Genomic DNA, 20,515 nt, shown 5'->3' with positions numbered 1-20,515 from the left:
AAGGAAAGGAGGGAGGAAGGGAGAAATAAAGAAAGGAAGGATGGGAGGGATGGAGGAATAAAAGAAGGAAGGAAGGGAGGGAGGAAGGAAGGAAAAAAGGAAGGAAGGAAAAAAGGAAGGAAGGAGGAAACAGGAATTTATATAGCACCTACTGTGTGCTGAGCATTGTACTAAATACTTTACAAATATTAACTCATTTCACTCCTCACAAAAATACTTCAACACAGGTGCTGCTATTCACATTTTACAATTGATGAAACTAAAGCAAGAAAAAGAAAAGTGTTTTATTCAGGGTCACACAGCTAATAAGTCGGTTGTGGATTTGGAATTAGAACTCAGGCCTTCTAAGTTTAGTCTAGTGTTTTATATTCTACTGTGCAGACATCTATGCCTACCTAATATTTTACCGCCTTCTTGCAAACCACGCCCACATCCATAGCCCAACTCTACCTCCACAATGAAGCAGGAGACAGAATTTCTCTCAAAAAATATCTTCTGCTCTCTTTTGGTGGTACATAGATGCTTCTGTTGGGTGCAGATGGCATCACAACCATAGATTACAATGAAGATGCTGGCATCCGTCCCCGCAGCAAAGACATCACTGGTGTAGATGGTTATTTCATAAGGAATATCTAGAGGGCAGAGGGCAGAGAGATCATGTGAAAGTGTAGCCAGGAAACTGAGAGACTAGAATGGGATTTAAAGATGGAAAAGCGTACACGAAGCTTGAGCCTCAGAAAATTTGTATAAAATAGGTGGTGCTTGTCCTCCATTGTTCTTCCCACCCCAACTTGCTCTGGGACCTTTGGGTGCCCTGCCATTCGGGGACTGCCCTACTTAATACAGCCTGACTTATGCTAACCATCAGTTTGTTCTTGTGATATTTAGTTCCCATTTCAACTTCCCCATCCAATGTCTTGTCTTCTTTCTGTGCCTCTCAAGAGGACCTATAAGGGATTTCAATGGTGATGTGCAAATGAGAGATGGTCATATGATTCAGTATCATAGGATCATAGCTCTAGAGTGAGATGGACTTCAAGGGTCATCTAGTTTAGCCCCTTCATTTTACAGAGGAGGCCCCCAAAGGACAAATGACCAAGTTCAGTCAGGTACCAAGTGTCAGAGGTGGAATTTGAACCTAGGACTTCTGACTCTCAAGTTGGTATTCTTTCTACTACACTTAGCACAGTGCTTGGCACATAGTAGGTGCTTAATAAATGTTGATTGATTGGTTGACTTGCCCAGGGACACACAGAGAATGGCAGAGCTGATAGTAGAACTTGATCCTTCTGACTCTTAGTCTAGAGTCTAGATTCTTATGGGCAGATGTCCTCAATTTTTTTTTCTAAACTTCCATTTAATTTGTCAGTCTTCCGAACCTCCCCTCAAGCCCCTATATTGCAAGTTTTATAAGGGCAAAGAATATATCATTTTTCTTGGCTCCTGAACTGAGTCTAAAGTAGTGCCAGACACACAGGAGGCACACCAAAAAATCTATTAATTCATTTAAGTGTGGATGGTGGCAAGAGAATTGGATCTGAAATGAGAAAACAGAAGGCTGAACTGTGGTTCTAATACTTTCTGAGTGACCCTTGGCAAATCTCTAAACCATTCTGATCCTCAATTTCCTCATCTATAAAATAGGGATAATAATATTAGTCTTGTTTGTTTTACTGAATGGCTATGAAGAAACTATTTTAATAAACCCTAAAGTATTAGAAAAATATGATTATTATTAATACCATTATTATGCTTGTTATTAAACTGAATGCCTGGCACTAGGCTTAAAATGAGTTGTCTCCCAAATGGAGACTATAGTCTCTAGGGAGAAGGAGGCATGGCTTCAAGGAGGCATGGCATGTTTTCAAGAGCTACGTGATCAATTGTTCAGAGGGAGGAGAGATGGGTCATGAGCCACCTTCTCCATAATAGCCAATGGCACCACCTATCTCTCTAAGACAACTGCACCTACCCTTCACTTGGAGTCCCTGCTCCTCTTGACTCTGCCCTCCCTCGCCATGACCCACACTAGCAGTTATGCAGGCGTCATAGAGAAATCCTCCCCTTCACCCCAAGCATACACATCTGCTGCCCCCCGAATCACCTCACGACTGTGGCAGGTGTAGTTCTTCAGGGCAGTGGTCAGTGTGCGCAAATTCCACCCGGTGGGGCAAAGTGAGGCATTCAGGAACAAGTAGCCATGGAGAGTTCACAATCTGCATTTACTCTCTCATTACATTATATTTTCCTCAAAACCTACTAGACTCTCCTATTTCTGTGAAAGACACCATCATCTTTCCAGTTATCCAAATTTACAACCTTGATTGCAACTTTGACTCTTCACATACATTTCATTTCATTTATTGCTATTGCCAAATCTGGTTGTTTGTACCTTCACAACATCCCTCCTAGACACGGGCCTTCCTCATCCCTTTTCTGGACTAATGAAATGGTCTCCTAATTATTCTCGCTGCTTCAAGTTTCTCCCCACTTCAACCCATTCCCCATGTAGCCACCAAAGCAATATTCTTGAAGCAGATGCCATGCCCCCAATCCCCTCCTTCCCTAATTCAATATATTTCAGTAGTTCCCTATTATCTCCAGAATCAGATAAAAAACCCCTCTGTCATTTAGGGCCACGCACAGCCTGGCCTCAAAACTACCTTTCCTGCCTCATTATACATTTCTTCCCTTAATGCACTCTGTAGTCAGCCAAAGTGGCTTTTTTGCTGTTCCTCAAACTCATATAAAGATACAACTAACCTATCCAAACATGAATAGGAAATTAAAGTATGATATCATCTATTAAGCAGAATCACATAAAGCAAGAGACATGGATTTATATTGAAAATTTTCTGCTGGGTTGAAACAAGGGACAATACACATTTTCTTGATGGTTTTGCATTGTGTGTGGTGAATAAATATACACCAAGAAACATGGCTCCTCCTGAAAAGATGTTATCTTCACTGATTGGGTTGACCAGTTATTTGATTATTGTATTAGTTATCTTGATTTTTAAAAAAATATCTTTAAAATAAAGAAATCTGTGGAATGTGATTGTGATGGAATACTATTGTGCCCTAAGAAATAACAAACAGGCTAATTTTGGAAAATCATGGAAAAGCCTACATGAAATTATGAAGAGTGAAATGAGCAGAACCAAGAGAACATTATATTCAGTAACAGAAATATTGTTTGAAGAATGACTTGTGTGTGTCCACCTCCAGAGAAAGAACTGATAGAGACAAGCAAGATATAGTTTTATATATACCTTTTTTAGTCAAATGATGCCTTTTCTAATGGGGATATGGGAAGAAAGGAGTTAATTGGGCATTGAAATATAACAAATAAATAAATTTAAAAGGAAAAAGAAAAAAAGAAATCCACTTCTTTGGCTAATTGGGTTGATGAAATGGATTGAAAAATTACTAGGATGTTATTTATATCCTAGAATCATGTTGGTGAACCTATGGCACATGCGTAAGCCCATGCCGGAGGGGACTATTCCCTTCTCCCTCTCCACACGCATTTAAAGACATTTCTCACATCAGCTACTCCTCTGCCTAGCAGTCCAATGGGAGTGCTTCCTGCCTCCCCTGTCTGGAGTAAGGTAGGGAGCTCACATGTGACATGAGGGTTGCAGTTTGGGCATTCACTCTCTAAAAGGTTCAACATCACTTCTCTAGAATGTACAGAGGGATTTAAAAAAAAAATTATGTGAAGCATATTGAATCACATTGTTCTAAAAAACCAGAAAAGATTTTTGAACTGTTATTAAATTTAAATATTGTTTGTTCCACATTTACCTCGTTTTTTTCTTGAGTTCTCTTTTTGTGAATCTTTTATTATATTACTGATATATTTATGTAATATTATATAGTTTAGAAATAAAAATATACAGAAACTGGAGATGTCCACTTAAAAATATTTTCCCAAAGGGGTGCACAATTAAATATGTTTGGAAAGTACTAGCTTGGACTAGAATAAGAGCCCCCTTAATAATTTGGCTATGAATCTGAATTGTGAATCACCACTGATTTGAAGTGGAGTTTCTCAGTTAAACACCATCTCTCACCATGACTCGAAAATTGGAGTATAGAGTAGTAGTTCTCAATGTATAATGTGGGGTGTCTCAAGGATCCCTAAGATCCTTTCAAGGGTTCTGTAAGAACAAAAATATTTTCATAATAATACCAAAATATTTTAATTCCTAATATGGTAATATTGATAGTTATCACCCATATAAACAAAAGCTCTTTGAGATGGTCCTCAAATATAGTGTCATGCCTGGAGTCAGTAAGACATCTTCCTGAATTCAAATCTGGCCTCAGGTACTTACAAACTGTGTGAGTCAAGTCACTTAGTCTTGTTTACTTCAGTTTCCTCATATGTCATATAAGCTAGAAAAGGAAATGGCAAACCACTCTAGTATCTTTTTGGTCTTTGGATTCCTTTATACCCTTAAAACTGTTGTGTCATTTTCAGTGGTGTCTGGCTCTTTGTGACCCCTTTTTGGGGTGTTTTCTTGGAAAAGATAATGGTGGTAATATTTCGTGGATTTCTGTGACTGCTGAGAGACAGAGACAGAGAAAGATGGGTGCAGGAGGTGGAGGGGAGCAAGACAGAGACATCCCTTTCCCAGCCTGCTCCCTTGGGGTTTGAAGTAGCTCCCTAGTTCTTTAGCCTTGAAAAGTTGAATTTTTCTGGTACCCACTATGGCTGCTGTGTTTAGAAGAATGAAGGGCAAATGGATTTTTCAATATCAGACCAGAAGCAACCATCTTTAATGATAGACCATAAAAACTCCTCTTTTATGAATTCTGGACTCTCCTAAGGGAGAAAGTCAGAAGCAGATCAATGAAACAAGTATCCCAAGGATTACCTCTGAGGGCCAAAAAATTTCCTTCTCCCTTTCTGTTTCTCCCCTGCCCATTCCCTTGGTTCTTGACAAGCAAACTGATTTTCCCCATTCTCAAAGGCTAAAATCAGTGTTTCTTTCCTTTCCTGTTCTTTCCAGGGCTTTTACACATTTGTCTGTGTCAACTAGTCTGTCTTACATCGTGACTGCCAATATTCAGAACCTAAATTGTCTTAGCTTTCTCTATTTGGGACCCAGGCAAGACATTAAACAGATTGAAATTATTCTGGGTTTAGATTTGGTCTCGAGAATATTTTGAAATTCCACTATTATTTCATTTCAGTAGTTTAAAAAATATATAAGGAAAAATATGGTCCTGTAGAGTTAGGAGGGGACTTATAGGTCACTCATACCAACCTTCTCAGCACTTGAGCTTGGAACCCAAAAGAAGCAGTTTGGAAATCTCATCTCTCTGCCTAATAATTGGAATATACTGATTAAGTTGAGAGGAACAGAGTGACAGAAACTTACCAGGAAAAGTCTAGATCCTCAGGCTCCCTAGTACTTAATAAGGATCTCTTCTGATCATTGAGAATGGACTGGAACCCTTTTCTTTCCCCCTTGTGCTCCCTAGGCGGTCTACGGATCCCTGATCTCTTATCTGACAAAATGAAGTAAAAAAGCTATCATTCTCAGAGGGAGAATTTCCAATTCGCACTTGGTTGATTAGGGATTATTGGGGATTGGAGAAATGAACAAACTCTGGTTCCATGAAAAACTTAGAAATGTAGATTTAGAATTGGAAGAGACTTCAAGTGTCATTGAATCCAGTCCCTGTCATTGTACAGAAAAAGAACCTGAGGTCTAGGGAAGTTAAGTGACTTTTTTAAGATCACATAGATAAGAAGTAGAAGAGCCAGAATTTGAACCAAGATCTTCTAATAACAAATGCAGCACTCTATTCACTGGATTAAATTTCTCCTTCTCCTAGAATACAATTCTGTTATGTTGTGGTTTTGTTTGATTTATCCCATTATCATGGGGTGCACAGCTGGGTGGCTCAGCAAATTTAGAACCAGGCCCAGAGATGGGAGGTCCTGGGTTAAAATCTGACCTCAGACACTTCCTAGCTGTGTGACCCTGGACAAGTCACTTAACCCTCATTGCCTAGCCCTTACCACTCTTCTACCTTAGAACCAAAATACACAGTATTGATTCTAAGACAGAAGGAAAGGGTTTAAAAAGAATTAATATATGGTTCTTACATGCCTTGCAAATGGGCCTTAAATGTTTCCTGATAATAACTGAAGACTTTGGGCTTTTTATTTGTCTGTTTAGTCATTTTTTGGTCATCTGACTCTTTGTGACCCTATTTGGGGTTTTCTTGGCAAAAACACTGGAGTGTCTTGCTATTTCCTTCTCCAGCTCATTTTACAGATGAGGAAACTGAGGACAGCAGGATGGCATGACTTGCCCAGAATCATACAGATAGTTAAGTGTTCAAGACTGGATTTAAACTCGGGTCTTCCTGATTCCGGGCCCAGTGTCCTATCCACTGTACCATCCAACCTCTACATAGCTGACCAATGACCAAAAAAAGAAGAAAATGTAAAAAAAAATTTAGATCAAAATGGCACTAATGAGTAGAATGAAAATGGGTGGGTGAACCTGATGATGATAAGCTCTTACATTATTACAATTTGGGCATTCTCAGAAAACTCTTATCTCGATGGACTTCTTTGATGTTTGGTTTTTTAAAAATGTTTTTCAACTAACTTGTGAGAGATCAAGGACAGATATTAGTATTTCCCTTTGAGAGGTGCAGAAACAGATCAAAAGGGGCGATCTGGCTAAGGTCACACAGTCTGTACGGTTTGTAGCAGAGGTGAGATGAGGACAGGTTTTATCATACAGATCACCCATACAGACACCAGACCCTTTGGGAAAGGAATGAAAAGCCCAAAGACCCATTCCATGGTGTTCCTACTGGAAAAAACCAGGAGATTTCAGATGAGACATTAGAGACACAAGGACAACTACTGTATACCTACATGGAGTATACTTTTTGGTCTTTAGCTCTGCACAGTAGAGGTCCCGGTAGATGGCCCCATCGTCTTCCTCTTTTCCCAGCCATCGTCCACAGGGAAACGTCAGGCATTTTCCTAGAGATGATATATCTATCTCTACCCAGTCCACAAACCAGCCTGGAGACTTGCCTAGGGAAAAACACACATGTTGGGCCTAACAAGTAGGAAGAGAAGTATTTGAAGTTGCTTTTTTTCTTTTTTTCTGTCTTTTCGGTGAGATTTCAGGGCCATGGAAAAGATTCTGTTGCTCAAGTACTCCTATCTTCCTTTAGCTCCTAGATAGTGCCTAAAATTATAACATTAGAGTCTTATTCTTTTAGTTTAAGCTTTGATCCTAATTAAAAATGTGCCTGCTCTTGGGAGGGGATGCATTATAAGTCATGCTGCTATTGACATCTTATTGTGAATGAAGGATGTGAGAGCTAGTCCTTGTAAGAGAAAGGGACAGAGAATATAAGGACAATGGACAAAGCCAAGGAGAGGAAAGGACAGAATTACAGTGTAAGGGAGAAACCACACAGAATGGGGTAGCTAAAGACACAACAACAAAAAATCCTGTAGGATTTGTAATTTTCCCCAGGTTCAATTCTGAAAACAGGGAAGTTACTCTAAGATGCGTAGATGGAGCTTTGAGTGAGGAAAGAAGGAGTACAATTTCTTTGCTGACATAGTTAATTGATATCATAAAAGGAGGAAGATGGTGACAGAAAGGTAGATGTCACTTGGACCATTTTTATGTACATGCAAAACTGTCTTTCCTTCTTCAGCAGACAATATATGGGCAAGTCAGTGCTAAGAACAGAGGAAAAGATGAAAATAGGAAAATGAGGGTGGAAGTGGGCAAGGTTGGGGAGATAGGGACAAATAAGAGAGGGAGAAGGACATAGCCTTATTCTCTAAATTCAGACACAATAGGACTTGGGCTCCTCCCAAAGTACACTGGCAAACCAAAGGAAAAGCTGTTATAAATAGTGGATGGTAAACTTGTAGAGATCTTTACCCCCAAGAGATGATACAATTCCATTCAACAAATAATTGTTAAACCCATACTGTATCCAAGACATGGTGCTTGGTTCTGGGGATATGAAAACAAAATGAGGATATGAAAACAAAAAAATGGAATTTTCTGCCTTCAATGAGCTTACATTTGGGGCAGTGGGAGATATAAACAGTTAAGTAAATACAAAATATATGCAAAGTAATTTTGGAGTGGTGAAATAACAACTGGGAGGATAAGGAAAAGACTTCCATTTGAGTTGAAACTTGGGTTAAGCCTTGAATAGAGCTAGGGAACCCAAGAGGCAGAGGTCAGAAAGGAGAGAATTCTAGGCATAAGGGACAAGTCAAAGGAACAGAGTTAGGGATGGAATGCCATAAACCAGTGGTTCCCAAACTTTTTTGGCCTACTGTCCCCTTTCCAGAAAAAATATTACTTAGCCCCCTGGAAATTAATTTTAATTTTAATAGCAATTAATAGGAAAGATAAATGCACCTGTGGCCATCATCACCCCTCTGGATCGCTGCAGCACCCACCAGGGGGTAGTAGTGCCCACTTTGGGAATCACTGCCATAAACAATAGGCCAGGTTGCCTTTAATATAAAATGGGTTAAGGAGAATAATGTGAAATTAGTTTATAAAACCAGGTTGGAATGAGATTGTGAAAGATTTTAAATCCCAGAGGAACTTGTTTTTTGTTATACAACAGAGAGCCAGCCAATAATGTTTCTTAAGGAGGGGAATGATGTGGTCAGGAATATCCATTTGGCACCTGAATGTAAGATGAGTTGGAGAGGGGACATGATGGAAGCAGGGGAAATAATTAGAAAGCTACTGCAATAGAATTATGGCAAGACGTGGTAAGGGTCTGCTTTGAACAGTGGCTATGTGGGAAACCTGAAGATTCAAAATATTCATGGATTCTATTGTACACAGAGACTGATACACTGTGGTACAATCGAACACAACAGACTTCTCTACTAGCAGCAATGCAAGGATCCAGAGCAAGGCTGAGGGACTTATGAGAAAGAAAACTAGCCACATTCAGAGGAAGAATTGTGGGAGGAGAAACACAGAGGAAAAACAACTGCTTGAACACATGGGCTGATCAGGGAATATTATTGGGGATGTAGACACTAAACGATAACTCTAGTCCAACTATCAATAATATGGAATTAGTTCTTGATCAATGATACATGTAAAACCCAGTGGAATTGTGCATCAGCTAAGGAGGGTTAGGGGGCTTGGGGAAAGGGAAAGAATATGAACTTTAACTAGGGGAAAATATTCAAAATAAAAACAAAAAACAAATAAACATTCATGGATTCAAGTTGAATCTAGGAAAACTCTTGGATTACAGATATCTCCTTATTTATTGGAAGCAAGGAAAGATGTTTAGGGAAGCTCACCTAATAACTTGTCTCCTGGTACTCCTTTTAGAGATAAGCCTGAACCAAAGGGACCAGGAGCTGATGCAGGGAGATATTTATGAGAGTCTCATGTTCTTAGCAACAAACAGGGAACAAAGACTCACCTGTGTTGTCATGACCAATCCTTATTTTCTTAAGCTCTCCGAGGAAAAATGCATCCACTGTAAAGATTTCAATGCTCCCTCTCTCAAACTTGTCTTTGTTGCTGGACTTGGAAGATTTCAGGAGAATTGTCCCTGCCAAATGCAGTGGTCCCAACATGATCGACTAGATATTGGATTCTCCAAAGCTACCTAGTCATTTTAGCCCAGCCCTCCCATTCTCTCCTCACAGACATGTGTGTTGTTGGTGAAAAAAGGAAGGATGAGGATGGGAGAAAGGAAGGGAAGTAAGGAAGCCGGGGTAGCCCCCAGTCCCAGTGGGAAATTGACCCAAGCCCTTCAGAGCAGAACAAAATCAGGCTAGACTATAGGGATACTAAGGTGGGTTTATTTTAGGGTTTAATAAAAGAAAAGGCTTGGGAAAGCTAAGAGTTAGATCTCTAGCAATTAGCTGGGACCAAAGCTCTCTAGGGCAAAAGGCTCTCCTCCCTTCTCCAAAAAAGACACCAAAACCTGTGCTCTCACTTCTTTTTATCTACTTTCTCAGACACTTCCCACAAAGGAAGTGGGATGTGTCTGAGGAAGTTATGGTAGAAAGTCCTGGGAGATGTAGTCTCCCGGGACTTAGAGCCATTTCAAAATGCACACATGGGAAGTTCAGAAAAGAAAGCCACTGAGGCAGGTACCTTTTAACATTCTCCTGACCAAAAGAGATATGCCCCAAGGACAAGGGAAGTTCTTGCAAGATTCCTCCAACGAGGAGAGAAGGAAAGAGAAGATATACCACTCATTAGCTGCATGCTCTAGATACTCCCAACCCCTGTGACTTTGAGTTCAAGTATAAAATCCTTTGAATCTGATGTTGATCTTGGTGTCCCTCTAGAATTTGGGATGGGTTTATGTCCCTCTTTTCTCCACTGTAATATAGCCTCCTTCCAAGGCCTTCTAGTCTCCTCCCATATCTCCCTTGAATCTCATCCCTGGTCTTCTTTTGGGATTAATAAAGTCTATTCTCCAATCTGCTAGTCTAATCTCTGGTTTACTCACTTTCCATGTTTTGTCTTCCTTATTAAATGTAGATACCTAGTGATTCATTTACTATACCACTGGGCATCTAACTGACTCCTAGTTGTCTGGCTAAAAACCTGAGAAGAGAAACTGGAAAAAGGCTCCAGGTGTCTCCAAGGTCCCTTGGCATTGCCCATTAATGCTGGCACCATCTGTCTAGCATACTGCCTGCTGCTTTTTGGAGTTATTGGTCATATTTGTTTAGCATTTGCAAAAATCACCATCTCCCCTGCCCCCCAATAGTCTCCAATGTCAGAAGAGGAACACAGAAGCTGATGGAAAGTATAGCAAGCAGCTCCCTCATGTCTGGGGTCCAGGACCTCTGTCATTCAGATTTTGAAATGCAAACCCAGGGATGGCCACAGGGAAATCAATGAAAGCAATATGAAATTTGAGAAGGGGCTCTTAGTAGAAAGACCTATTAACAGATCTAGAGACATTTATCCCGAGGGAAAGAAGGCTGAGGGAAAAGGACTTTCATTTAATAATTATCAAGTCCATCAAGAGTTACCATATGAACAGGACTGAGAATAGAGGGCTAGAAAAGGCACAAGGGACTAGAATGGAGGAAGATGGATTTAGGTCAGAAAGAATACAGAGTTTCTGTTGATAGTCCCAAAAAACTCATGCTTATGACCCACACTGGGACCCATCAGACTCACTTGCTCTGAGCTATCTCTTCCCTGGACACTGGGTATGTCTCTCTTTCCTGCTTGACAACCTCCTCCCAGGCTCCTGTCCCACTCTGTCATTTTCTGAAAACTTACCCCAGAAACCATGTTCCAGAATTGCCTATTTGGTTTAGGAAGATTAATAACTATTTCTCCTTGCTTCAGACTTCCAAGATGGGAAATCAGAGAGGCCAGAGTGAAAACCAGCCTCTCCCTACTTGACTGCCTCTATGAGTTAGGGAGGCAAATACATCTCAGGCATAGTGGAGTGGCCCATCATCATTCCCCCTTCCCACCTATTGTTATGGCCTGATACCATTTCCATCCTTGAGGCTCTAGAAACCTCACTAATTGTATCTTTTCCTTGTCACCTCACTGCTAACCCCCAGGTTCCTACCTCCATTTAAGCTGTAAACCAGCTCTTGTATGAGTTGGCAGACCATAAAAAAAAACACCACCTATTTATTGTTCTATGCATGACTAGTCTCTGTGATTCTTCTGGGAAATCCCTTCTAAGTTCCTTAAGTGTAGGTATGAATGAGGACTATATACTAATGATAAAAGTTAGAAAATTCTAGACTACTTAAACAGTCTTTTTTTAAACCCTTACCTTCTATCTTAGAATCAATGTTAAGCATTGATTCCAAGGCAATTAGGCAATTGGGTTAAATGACTTATTCAAGGTCACGTAGTTAGGAAGTTTATAGAATCTTTACAAAAAAGGAGATATCTTTCTTTGAGGGATGGTTGGATGCAGCCTTGTTTGGAGGAAGAGGAGTGGTCTAGATGACTTCCAATATGGTTCCTTATAGCTTACAATAGAAGCTATGGATAGAACTTAAAATTGGCCCTCCTTTCCCATTCTAGAATTCTCTCCCTGTTAGTCTCATGCCTCTGCAAACTTACTCCAGCCCTCTCTTCCTTATAACACAAGCCAATCCAGTTGTTAGAGACACATTCATCTAAATGAGTGAACTCTTGCTCCCACATCCAGGATTTTTACCTGTATCATCATCTTCACCAAAAAGAGTGAGGAAGACGTTGGCATCTGTGCCTCCTCTCTTCTTGTCGCCAGTCTTCACAGTCACTGAATACATGGTTGATTTATCTGCCGGGTGAGGGGCGTGGAGGTGTGAGCAGTGTGAGCTGTTCTCAATCTCAGGCATGGAGGGAGGAAAGGGCAAGTCTGAATTGTGGCCCGGGGGTCACTGACACAGTCAGATAACCTCAGATCTACAGGCCAGGCAAATTTCCATGATTCCATGGCCACTAGGAAGAGTTTCCAGGGTGGTGCTCCCAGAAACAGGTGAGATCCTGCATGACCTCATGGGGGAGCCATGGGGAATGGGGGAAGGAACAGATTAAGGGGATGGGCTATGGGCAGAGTTTAGCTACCAGCTGCCATCAGAGAAATTAAGTCTATTCCATGAGTCACTGGGCAAATGTCCCATTTTGCTCTATGGATAGTTCCACTCTGTCAATTTATAGAATTTCTCTCCCTTCTTTCTGCTAAATCATGACCCTTCCTAATTACAAAATTTGGTTCAATTTCATCTCTTCCAGGAAGGCTTCCCCATTGTGCCCCACCTGTATCAGTCACTTCAATCCTTAGAGAAGACCCTAAACACTCTAACTCTGATTACTTGCACTTTGTTCTGATTTTTTTGTGGCATGCAAGGGAGGTAGATTTATGATTTCATTAATACATTAGTGTAGGGGACCCCTAGGGTGGAAATTCTCTCCATCAACACCCACATCTTAGTACCTTAAAAGTCTTTGAGATTTGCTAGAGGCACAAAAAGTGAAATGCTTTGTCTATGGTCATACAACCAGGATTTATCATAGGTCAAACATCCTGATTCCAAGGTCTATCTTCTATCTGAAACATCATGCTATCTCTCAATTAGCTGCGAATGTTTTTATATATTCCTTTTGTCCCATTTCTATGTGTTTGTCACATATATTGGTCCTTTCTCTCTCCATTAGCCTGAAAGCTTCTTGATGGCAGGAATTAGGTCTTTCTCTTCTTTCTGGGATTACCCAGTGAGCCCCTAATCAATACTATTGACAGACTGAGTCACACTGGTAGATGACTAAGACACTCTGTCCTTGGTCTAGAGTTAGAACACCCTTAACCAGCAAACGTGGGTCATTCCCATAATGTTAGAACACTAAGTACAGATAAGCCAAATTTCCTTAATCTCCAGATAAATATAAATTTTTATAATTACTGCCAACCATAAACTCCATTCTCCTTCCTTTTCCTTAAAGAACAAGTTGGGGAGATAGGACCCCACATATGTAGGTCACCCTGTATTGCCACTCAAATACCAAATCTTGCTGTTTCTACCTTTATAAGTTCTCCCAAATATAACCTTGGTTCAGATTCTCATCATTTCTTCTCCTAGAGCATATAGCCACTTTTTAATTGTTTTCCCCATTCCAAGGTTCTTCCCACTCCTGGCTACCTCACACACTGCCATCAAAGCCATTTTCATTAAGCACAGATCTTGACCATGTGATGCCTTACTCAACTAATGCCACTGGCTTACTACTGCCTCTAGAATAAAATATAAAGTTCTGTGATAATTTTTTTCCTCTTAAATTCTTACACAGTCTGTCTTGGAATCAATATTGTGTATTGGCTCCAAGGCAGAAGAGCAGTAAGGCCTAGGCAATGGGGGTTAAGTAACTTGCCCAGGAAGTTTCTGAGTCAAATTTGAACACAGGACCATCCCATTTCTTAGCCTGGCTCTCAATCTACTGAGCCACCCAGCTGACCCCAAAGCAATTGTTTTTTAGGGAAAGTTCCAAAAAGCTGATGGCAACTTAAGCTGGCTTTTCAAGGACAGGCAACATCAAGCACACAGAAATGAGCATGGCACATGCATCCCAATGAGGATGCCAGACAGACCTAGTTGGAACAGAGGATTTATGTAGAGTGAGGAGTGGGAGTTAAGATTGAATCATGGTAAGGAGAAGCAGAACTTGGAGGGGGAAACAGCCTGGAGAGTTGAGAGTCTCAATTGCTGATGGGAAGGAATGAATCAGTACTAGGTCAAGGGGAACCTTTCAATTCCAGAGCCAGGTTGGCAAGCCCAGTGTCTTCTTCGTTTCCTCCTTCCTCTCCCTCGCCCTCGCCCTCTTCTTCTTCATTTCCCTCATCTTTCAGGATATATGACTCATCCACTGGGATCAGCTCCCTGGAGAGCTGTCCATCATCTTCATCGACTGCCAGCCAGCGCTGGCATGGGAAGTAGTACCTAAAAGGAGACAAGTAGGGTACGGTCAACTGGCTACTCAGCCAGGGTAGGAGGGAACTGTCAATGCCAACTGATAGGATGCCAACTGATAGGAGCAGCACCTGAAGGACCTCATCCCTTCCCACCTGGTCTGGCATGATCCCTAGGAAGGTCAACAAAGGCAGTTGAGTTTTCTCTACAAGTTGCCAGCACTACTTGGGAAGAGAGGAAGGTCTTAGGGGCTCTACTCTTTTCTACAAGCATCTTTGAATAGGTTGCTAAGAATGGCATTGGACTCAAGAGTCTTAAAACCTGGGTCTGAGTTCTGACTCTATTATGATCTATCTAGCTGATCACCTTAGCCCTAGAAGTTCCAGGCACATCAATTGATCCAAAAACAGTATAATTGTAGTTTGAAATAAAAATTCTCATCCTAATATATTGCTGCCCAGATAAGAAAAATGTACTGTGTCATCTGACACCACTTGGTCCTTCGAGGTATTCTTGAATTCAAATCCTTCTAATGTTAGCCAAGTCATTTCTTAGCTGCTAGATAGTGTAGTAGATAGAGTGCTCAGCCAAGAGTCAGGAAGACCTGAGTTCAAATCTGATCTCATAAACACTAACTATATAACCCCTGGGCAAGTCACTTCACTTCACCTCTGTTTTATCCCACTTTCTTCATCTGTAAAATGGGGATAGTAACAGCACTTAATCTTCCAGGGTTGTTGTAAGGATAAAATGAGATAACATTTGCAAAATCTTTTTAAACCCTGGAGCACTATATAAATGCTAGTTATTATTATTATTTCTCTGAGCCTCTTTCCACCCTTCCCCTAAATATAAAATAGGGGTTATAATACTTGTGCTATTTACTTCTATAGTTGTAGTAAAGAAAAAAATCATATAGATGGTATGAGTGGGCTTTTACACTTTTACACACTTTACAAAGGTGACTTATTACTAGTCACCAGATTAAGAGTGCTTGGGATTTATGAGGTGAAGTAGAAGAAAGCTGGGGCAGTTGGAGGGAGACAAGAAACAGGCTCCAGGGAGGTGCCTCAATATAGGGGTTGGATAATTTAATGGTTAACTAAAGTTTGGGAGAGGAGACCTTAACTGTAGAGTCATAAGATCACAGAATGAATGTCAGAGCTAGAAGAGATCTTACATCTAGAAGGGATGCACCATCTAGGTCAATGCCTTCATTTTTTAGTGGAGGAAACTTTGGCCCACAGAAGGGGAAGTGAATTGCCCAAGGTTATAAAGTGGTAAGGAGAAGATTCCAACTCCAAATTCAGTGATTTTTTTTCACTCTACTACTTTGGGATTCATTGTTGTTGTTCACTTGTGCCTAATTCTTTATGACTGATTTGGAGTTTTCTTGGCAAAGATTCTGTAGTACTTTACTATTTCCTTCTCCAGCTCATTTGACAGATGAGGAAACTGAGACAAATAGGGTTAAGTGACTTGCCCAGGGTTACACAGCTAGTAAGTATATCTGAGATTAGATTTGAATTCAGGAAGATGAGGGCCTGGCCCTCTGGGACATATGCTTACAACTAATTCTGTATTTAAATTGTACTCAAACAATCAAAAAATTAGTATAACTTTCTGGAGTTTCTGTTTTGCTTCTAAAGTGCATGTGCTATCCAACCCAATCTAATTCAGTGCAGGGTCTATTTCATGAGGTCATGAAGCTTTTTGAAGGCTTCTAAAAAGATTCTGTTTGTGGCTTGAAATCCCTTAGAGAGATAATCCCAAATCTCTTCAGACTTCTAGAGACTCCAAGTGAAAATGACCACAGTAGGAGAGATCATGGAATGTCCGAGACCAGATGACCTAGTTAGAGATCATAGATTCAGAGCTGGAAGGGATGCAGAGACCAATGAATCTAGCTCTTTAATTTTACATATGAGGAAACTGAGGCCCATAGAAGCAAGGTCTCGGCCTAGAGGTCACATGGTGGATCTGAGATTCAAACTTAAATTCTCTAATGACAGATTCTGTATTCTCTTCTTTGCACCAGGTAAGCGGAGGGATTTCTAGTGTGAATGTGAAATCCCATACCTTTCGTGATTCTGATATTGTATTTTATATATTCTCTTATTCTGTAATACTCTATAGCTATTTTCTACTGATATTGCTCCCCACCATGCTAGCTGGCTAAGCTGTACATCCTTTTCATCTGCTCTAGGATGACACTGGCCCAAAGATTTAGACTTAATCCACAGGTTTCTGCCTCATAACTGTTCAGAATAACCTGTCTTTATGCTGAACTCTGCTGAATCAGTACAGCATGCAGTACATTCAAGCTAAAGATGGAGGTCACATCAATGGCATGACTGGCCATGAAGATACACTAGAATTCAGTCTACAGTGCTATATATAAGGGAGCCATGCACAAGGCTAGGGGTCTTCAGTTGCCAACTAGAGTCTGGCTTTATTGTGAGAATGGCCTTCTCTCAACAAACCTATTTCTTTTTGGCTTGGAAACTTGGTTTTTGCTTTTTTTGTGTCTCGGCTAATAAATTTTTTGTCACACTAGTGAGGGGAAATGGCTGACCAGTGTCAAAAGAGGAAATCAAGACTGAAAATAATAATAACTTTATTAAGTGGAACAGATAAATCCTGAGAGGCTGGGAGGATGGTGTTATCCTCTACAGTAACAGGAAAAGCAGGAGTAGGAGAGAGTTTAAAGGGAAATAAAGTGAGTTCTGTTTTGGATATATGAAGTTTAAGATGTCTACTGGACCTCCAATTTAAGATATCTGAAAGGCAGTTTGGAGTTGCAAGACTCAAAGCCAGCAGAAAGGCTGATATGATAGGTCATTTTGAGAATCATCAGTATAGAGATAATAATTAAATCCATGGGAGTTGTTGAGACCATACAATGAAGTAGTATAGAGGGGGAAGAGAAGAGGAACCAGGAAAGAACCTTGAGAGACACTTATAGCTAGAGGAAGGAACCTGGAGAGAGATCCAGAAAAGAAGATAGAGAAATGGTGGTCACATAGGTAGGAGAAACAGGAGAGAGCGGTATCCCAAAAACCTAGAGAGAAGAGAGTATCAAGGATGAGAGAGTGATGAATAGTGCTGAAGGCTTCAAGAGAGGTCAAGGAGAACTTTTTTTTTTACTAGTGGGGTACAGCTGGGGAGCTCAGTGGACTGAGAGCCAGGCCTAGAGACGGGAGGTCCTGGGTTCGAATCTGGCCTCAGATACTTCCTAGCTCTGTGACCCTGGGCAAGTCACTTGACCCCCATTGCCTACCCTTACCACTCTTCTGCTTTGGAACCAAGGCAGAAGGTAAGGATTAAAAAAGAGAGAGAGATTACTAGTAACTGGAAAGAGTGATTTTAATGGAATGATAAGGTTAGAAGTCAAACTGCAAGAGAGTGAGAGAGGCACCCACTGTAGTTAGAAAAGTTTTGCTAAGGAGGGCATAAGAGATGTAGAACAATAGTGGGGATGGAAGAATCAAGGGAGATTTTGTTTTTTGGATAGGATAGGCATGAATATATTTATAGAAAGCAGGAAATGAGTTAGTAAAGAGGGAGAGACTGAAAATAAGTGAAAGAAGATGAGAGGGAGGCCAATCTGTTAAAGGAAAAAGGCTAGACTAGGGTCACTTGAACAATTAGAGGAGTTATCCTTTTATGAATGAAAACACTTCATCATGTAAGACAGGGTTGAAAGAGGAGAAAGTAGCCAGCTTTAATACCTAAAATATCGTATTTGTTCCCATCTATAAAGTTGTAATCTGGAATCTTCTGTGACACTGTACTCACCAATTTTAAGACACCCTTCTTCATATAAACCAACCTTCCACTGGACTTGAAGCCAGATGACTAAGGTTCAAAGTTTTAGAATAGTTTTGCTTAAGAACTCATACTAAATTGGAGGAGAGGGGTCCTTTACCCATACCTTGGAATAACAGAATGTAGGTTGGTATCTATTCTGTCTATTCTCAAGAGCATCATTGAGTGACAGAGTGATAGAATAAGGAGAGATTTGGGGGTGACCATGAGAAAAGAGAATGGAAAGTATAAAGGACACAATTTGCCTCTTCCTTGGCCATTTGGTTGTGAGTCTGCTAGTCTCCCACTCACGTGGTTTCATTATTCTGGTCAGTGATGTCCACTCGTTCAAGGAACCAGCCAGAGGCATTGCCAGAGTTATCGTGACGAATCCTAATCTTCTTCAGGGGCCCCAGGTCGATGGCATTGATGATGAAAGTGTCTGTCTGTAGAGGGCAAAGACATGGCATTCACAAAGAGCAGGTCCCAGAATCCCAACCTCCTAGGATTTTCTAGGAGGAGCTTGATCAAGACTGCTGTTATGAAACATAAATGCAATGTCAACCAGTCGGGAATAGTAGCTTAAGGAGACCACAAATCTCCATTTCTTCTCACACCTATTTATCAACATTTGATCATGGAAGAGGTTGGAGAAGGCAACAAGGAGGAAGGCTGAGGTGGGGCTACGTATATGTTATCTTTCCATGTCTATGTATGTTTGACGTGCTGTAGGAGGTAAAAAGCTATACTTGGAATCAGGAAGAATTCAATTACAATGCTGTATCAGACTCTAAGTGACTCTAGATGAGTCAATTAACCTAAGCCTCAGTTTCTGCACCTATAAAGTGGGAATAACAACTATGCCTACCAACTAAGGATTTCACCAAGATCAAATAAGATAACATGAAAAGTCTTTAGTCAACCCTAAAAAGGTACATCAATGTGAGTTATATTTTTAAATTTTATTTATTATTATACAATATATTTACATTAATGTATATGATAGATTATTATATTTATATATTAATACATAATATATGTTAATACAAATAAGTATTAATATAGTATTAATGAATAAATATGAAATTATTATATAATTTTAGTTCTATAAACATATATATATATATAATCCTCAGAGAGTCACTAGGGGGTAGAGTTTGGAAAACTCGAGTTCCAGTCTTGTTTCTGACACAAGATTTGTGTGACACTGGAAAATTACACAGGTTACAACACTCTAAGACAAGTCATAGAAAAGTTGTTGATCTGCACAGAGGGAGTTTTCTCACTAGAATTTCATACATCAATAAAGAACTACAGGTTTGGTTGATCATCATCATCAAGGTACTAGTCTAGGAAATGGGAAGACAAAATCCCTAACAAAAAGACAAAACCTGCAGAAACATACAGTCAATGCAAACAGTGAAACCAATCAACAAACATTTATTAATCACCTTCCCCGTGGTAGGCATCATGTCAGGTGTTGAACATGCTGAAGCAAAAGTAAAAACTGCATCTGCCCTCAAAGAGCTTATGTACTAAAGGAGGACATAACAGATACTTACATAGATACAGTGTCTCCCTTATCATCTGTGGAGACAGGATCAATAAAGTCACTGTGAATGATTGGTGAATACTGAACCATTGTACCAAATGGAAGTAGAGGGAGAGGTTCCTTCTAGCCTCTGGTCATACAATTTAATGGAGACTTTCCAGAGTGGCCTCAAGGACAGATTGGGGAATTTCCTCTTCCTTTTTCTGGACAGACTGTCAGCTCTACAACTTATGCCTGAACAAAGCTTACCTGACACACGTATTTTCTCCATAAGGCACATCACAGCCTCCTTGTGCTTAGAAACACAAGACACTTCAGCTCTATGCTTGGGGGTCATTTTAAACAGTGAAATCGCCAAGAAAAAAAGCTCAAAAATGTGGCACTAAATATGCCGTGTAAAGGACACTTGTTTATGGTATGAGAGATGAAACAAGCAGACAGAGCATTGCCTTGTTCAGCTTCAGTTGGAAATGTGCTTAGGAGGTGACTCACATTTTTCACTGCTCTACAAATGGCTGTGAATGACTGTGACAGTGCTCCGAGTACTGTATTTGGGGGTTAAAAATAAATTTGAGTGAGTAGGCAAAATCTCAAATAGGGAACCCACAAATGAGGATCAGATGTATATACAAAATAAATACAAGATGATTAGAGGGGATAACACTAACAGCTGGAAAAATCAAGAAAAATCTGATTGAGGGGGGGCAGGG

At 40.4% G+C, this 20,515-nt stretch overlaps 1 protein-coding gene across 1 annotated transcript in view; it reads right to left on the bottom strand.

Annotated features, from left to right (window-relative positions):
* LOXHD1 (lipoxygenase homology PLAT domains 1) overlaps positions 1-20,515 on the bottom strand; it is a 293,979-nt gene that overhangs the window by 113,348 nt on the left and 160,116 nt on the right. Inside the window, exons 21-26 of the mRNA XM_044681634.1 lie at positions 18,566-18,699; positions 14,283-14,476; positions 12,217-12,321; positions 9,478-9,609; positions 6,911-7,075; positions 451-632 (exon numbers count right to left, since the gene is read on the bottom strand). Of these exons, the coding sequence (XP_044537569.1) occupies positions 451-632; positions 6,911-7,075; positions 9,478-9,609; positions 12,217-12,321; positions 14,283-14,476; positions 18,566-18,699 (912 nt within the window). The remainder of the gene's footprint in view (positions 1-450; positions 633-6,910; positions 7,076-9,477; positions 9,610-12,216; positions 12,322-14,282; positions 14,477-18,565; positions 18,700-20,515) is intronic.

This window comes from Gracilinanus agilis, chromosome 1 (genome assembly GCF_016433145.1).
Source record: "Gracilinanus agilis isolate LMUSP501 chromosome 1, AgileGrace, whole genome shotgun sequence".
Lineage (NCBI taxonomy): Eukaryota > Metazoa > Chordata > Mammalia > Didelphimorphia > Didelphidae > Gracilinanus > Gracilinanus agilis.
This window is presented reverse-complemented; position numbering and strand designations above follow the sequence as displayed.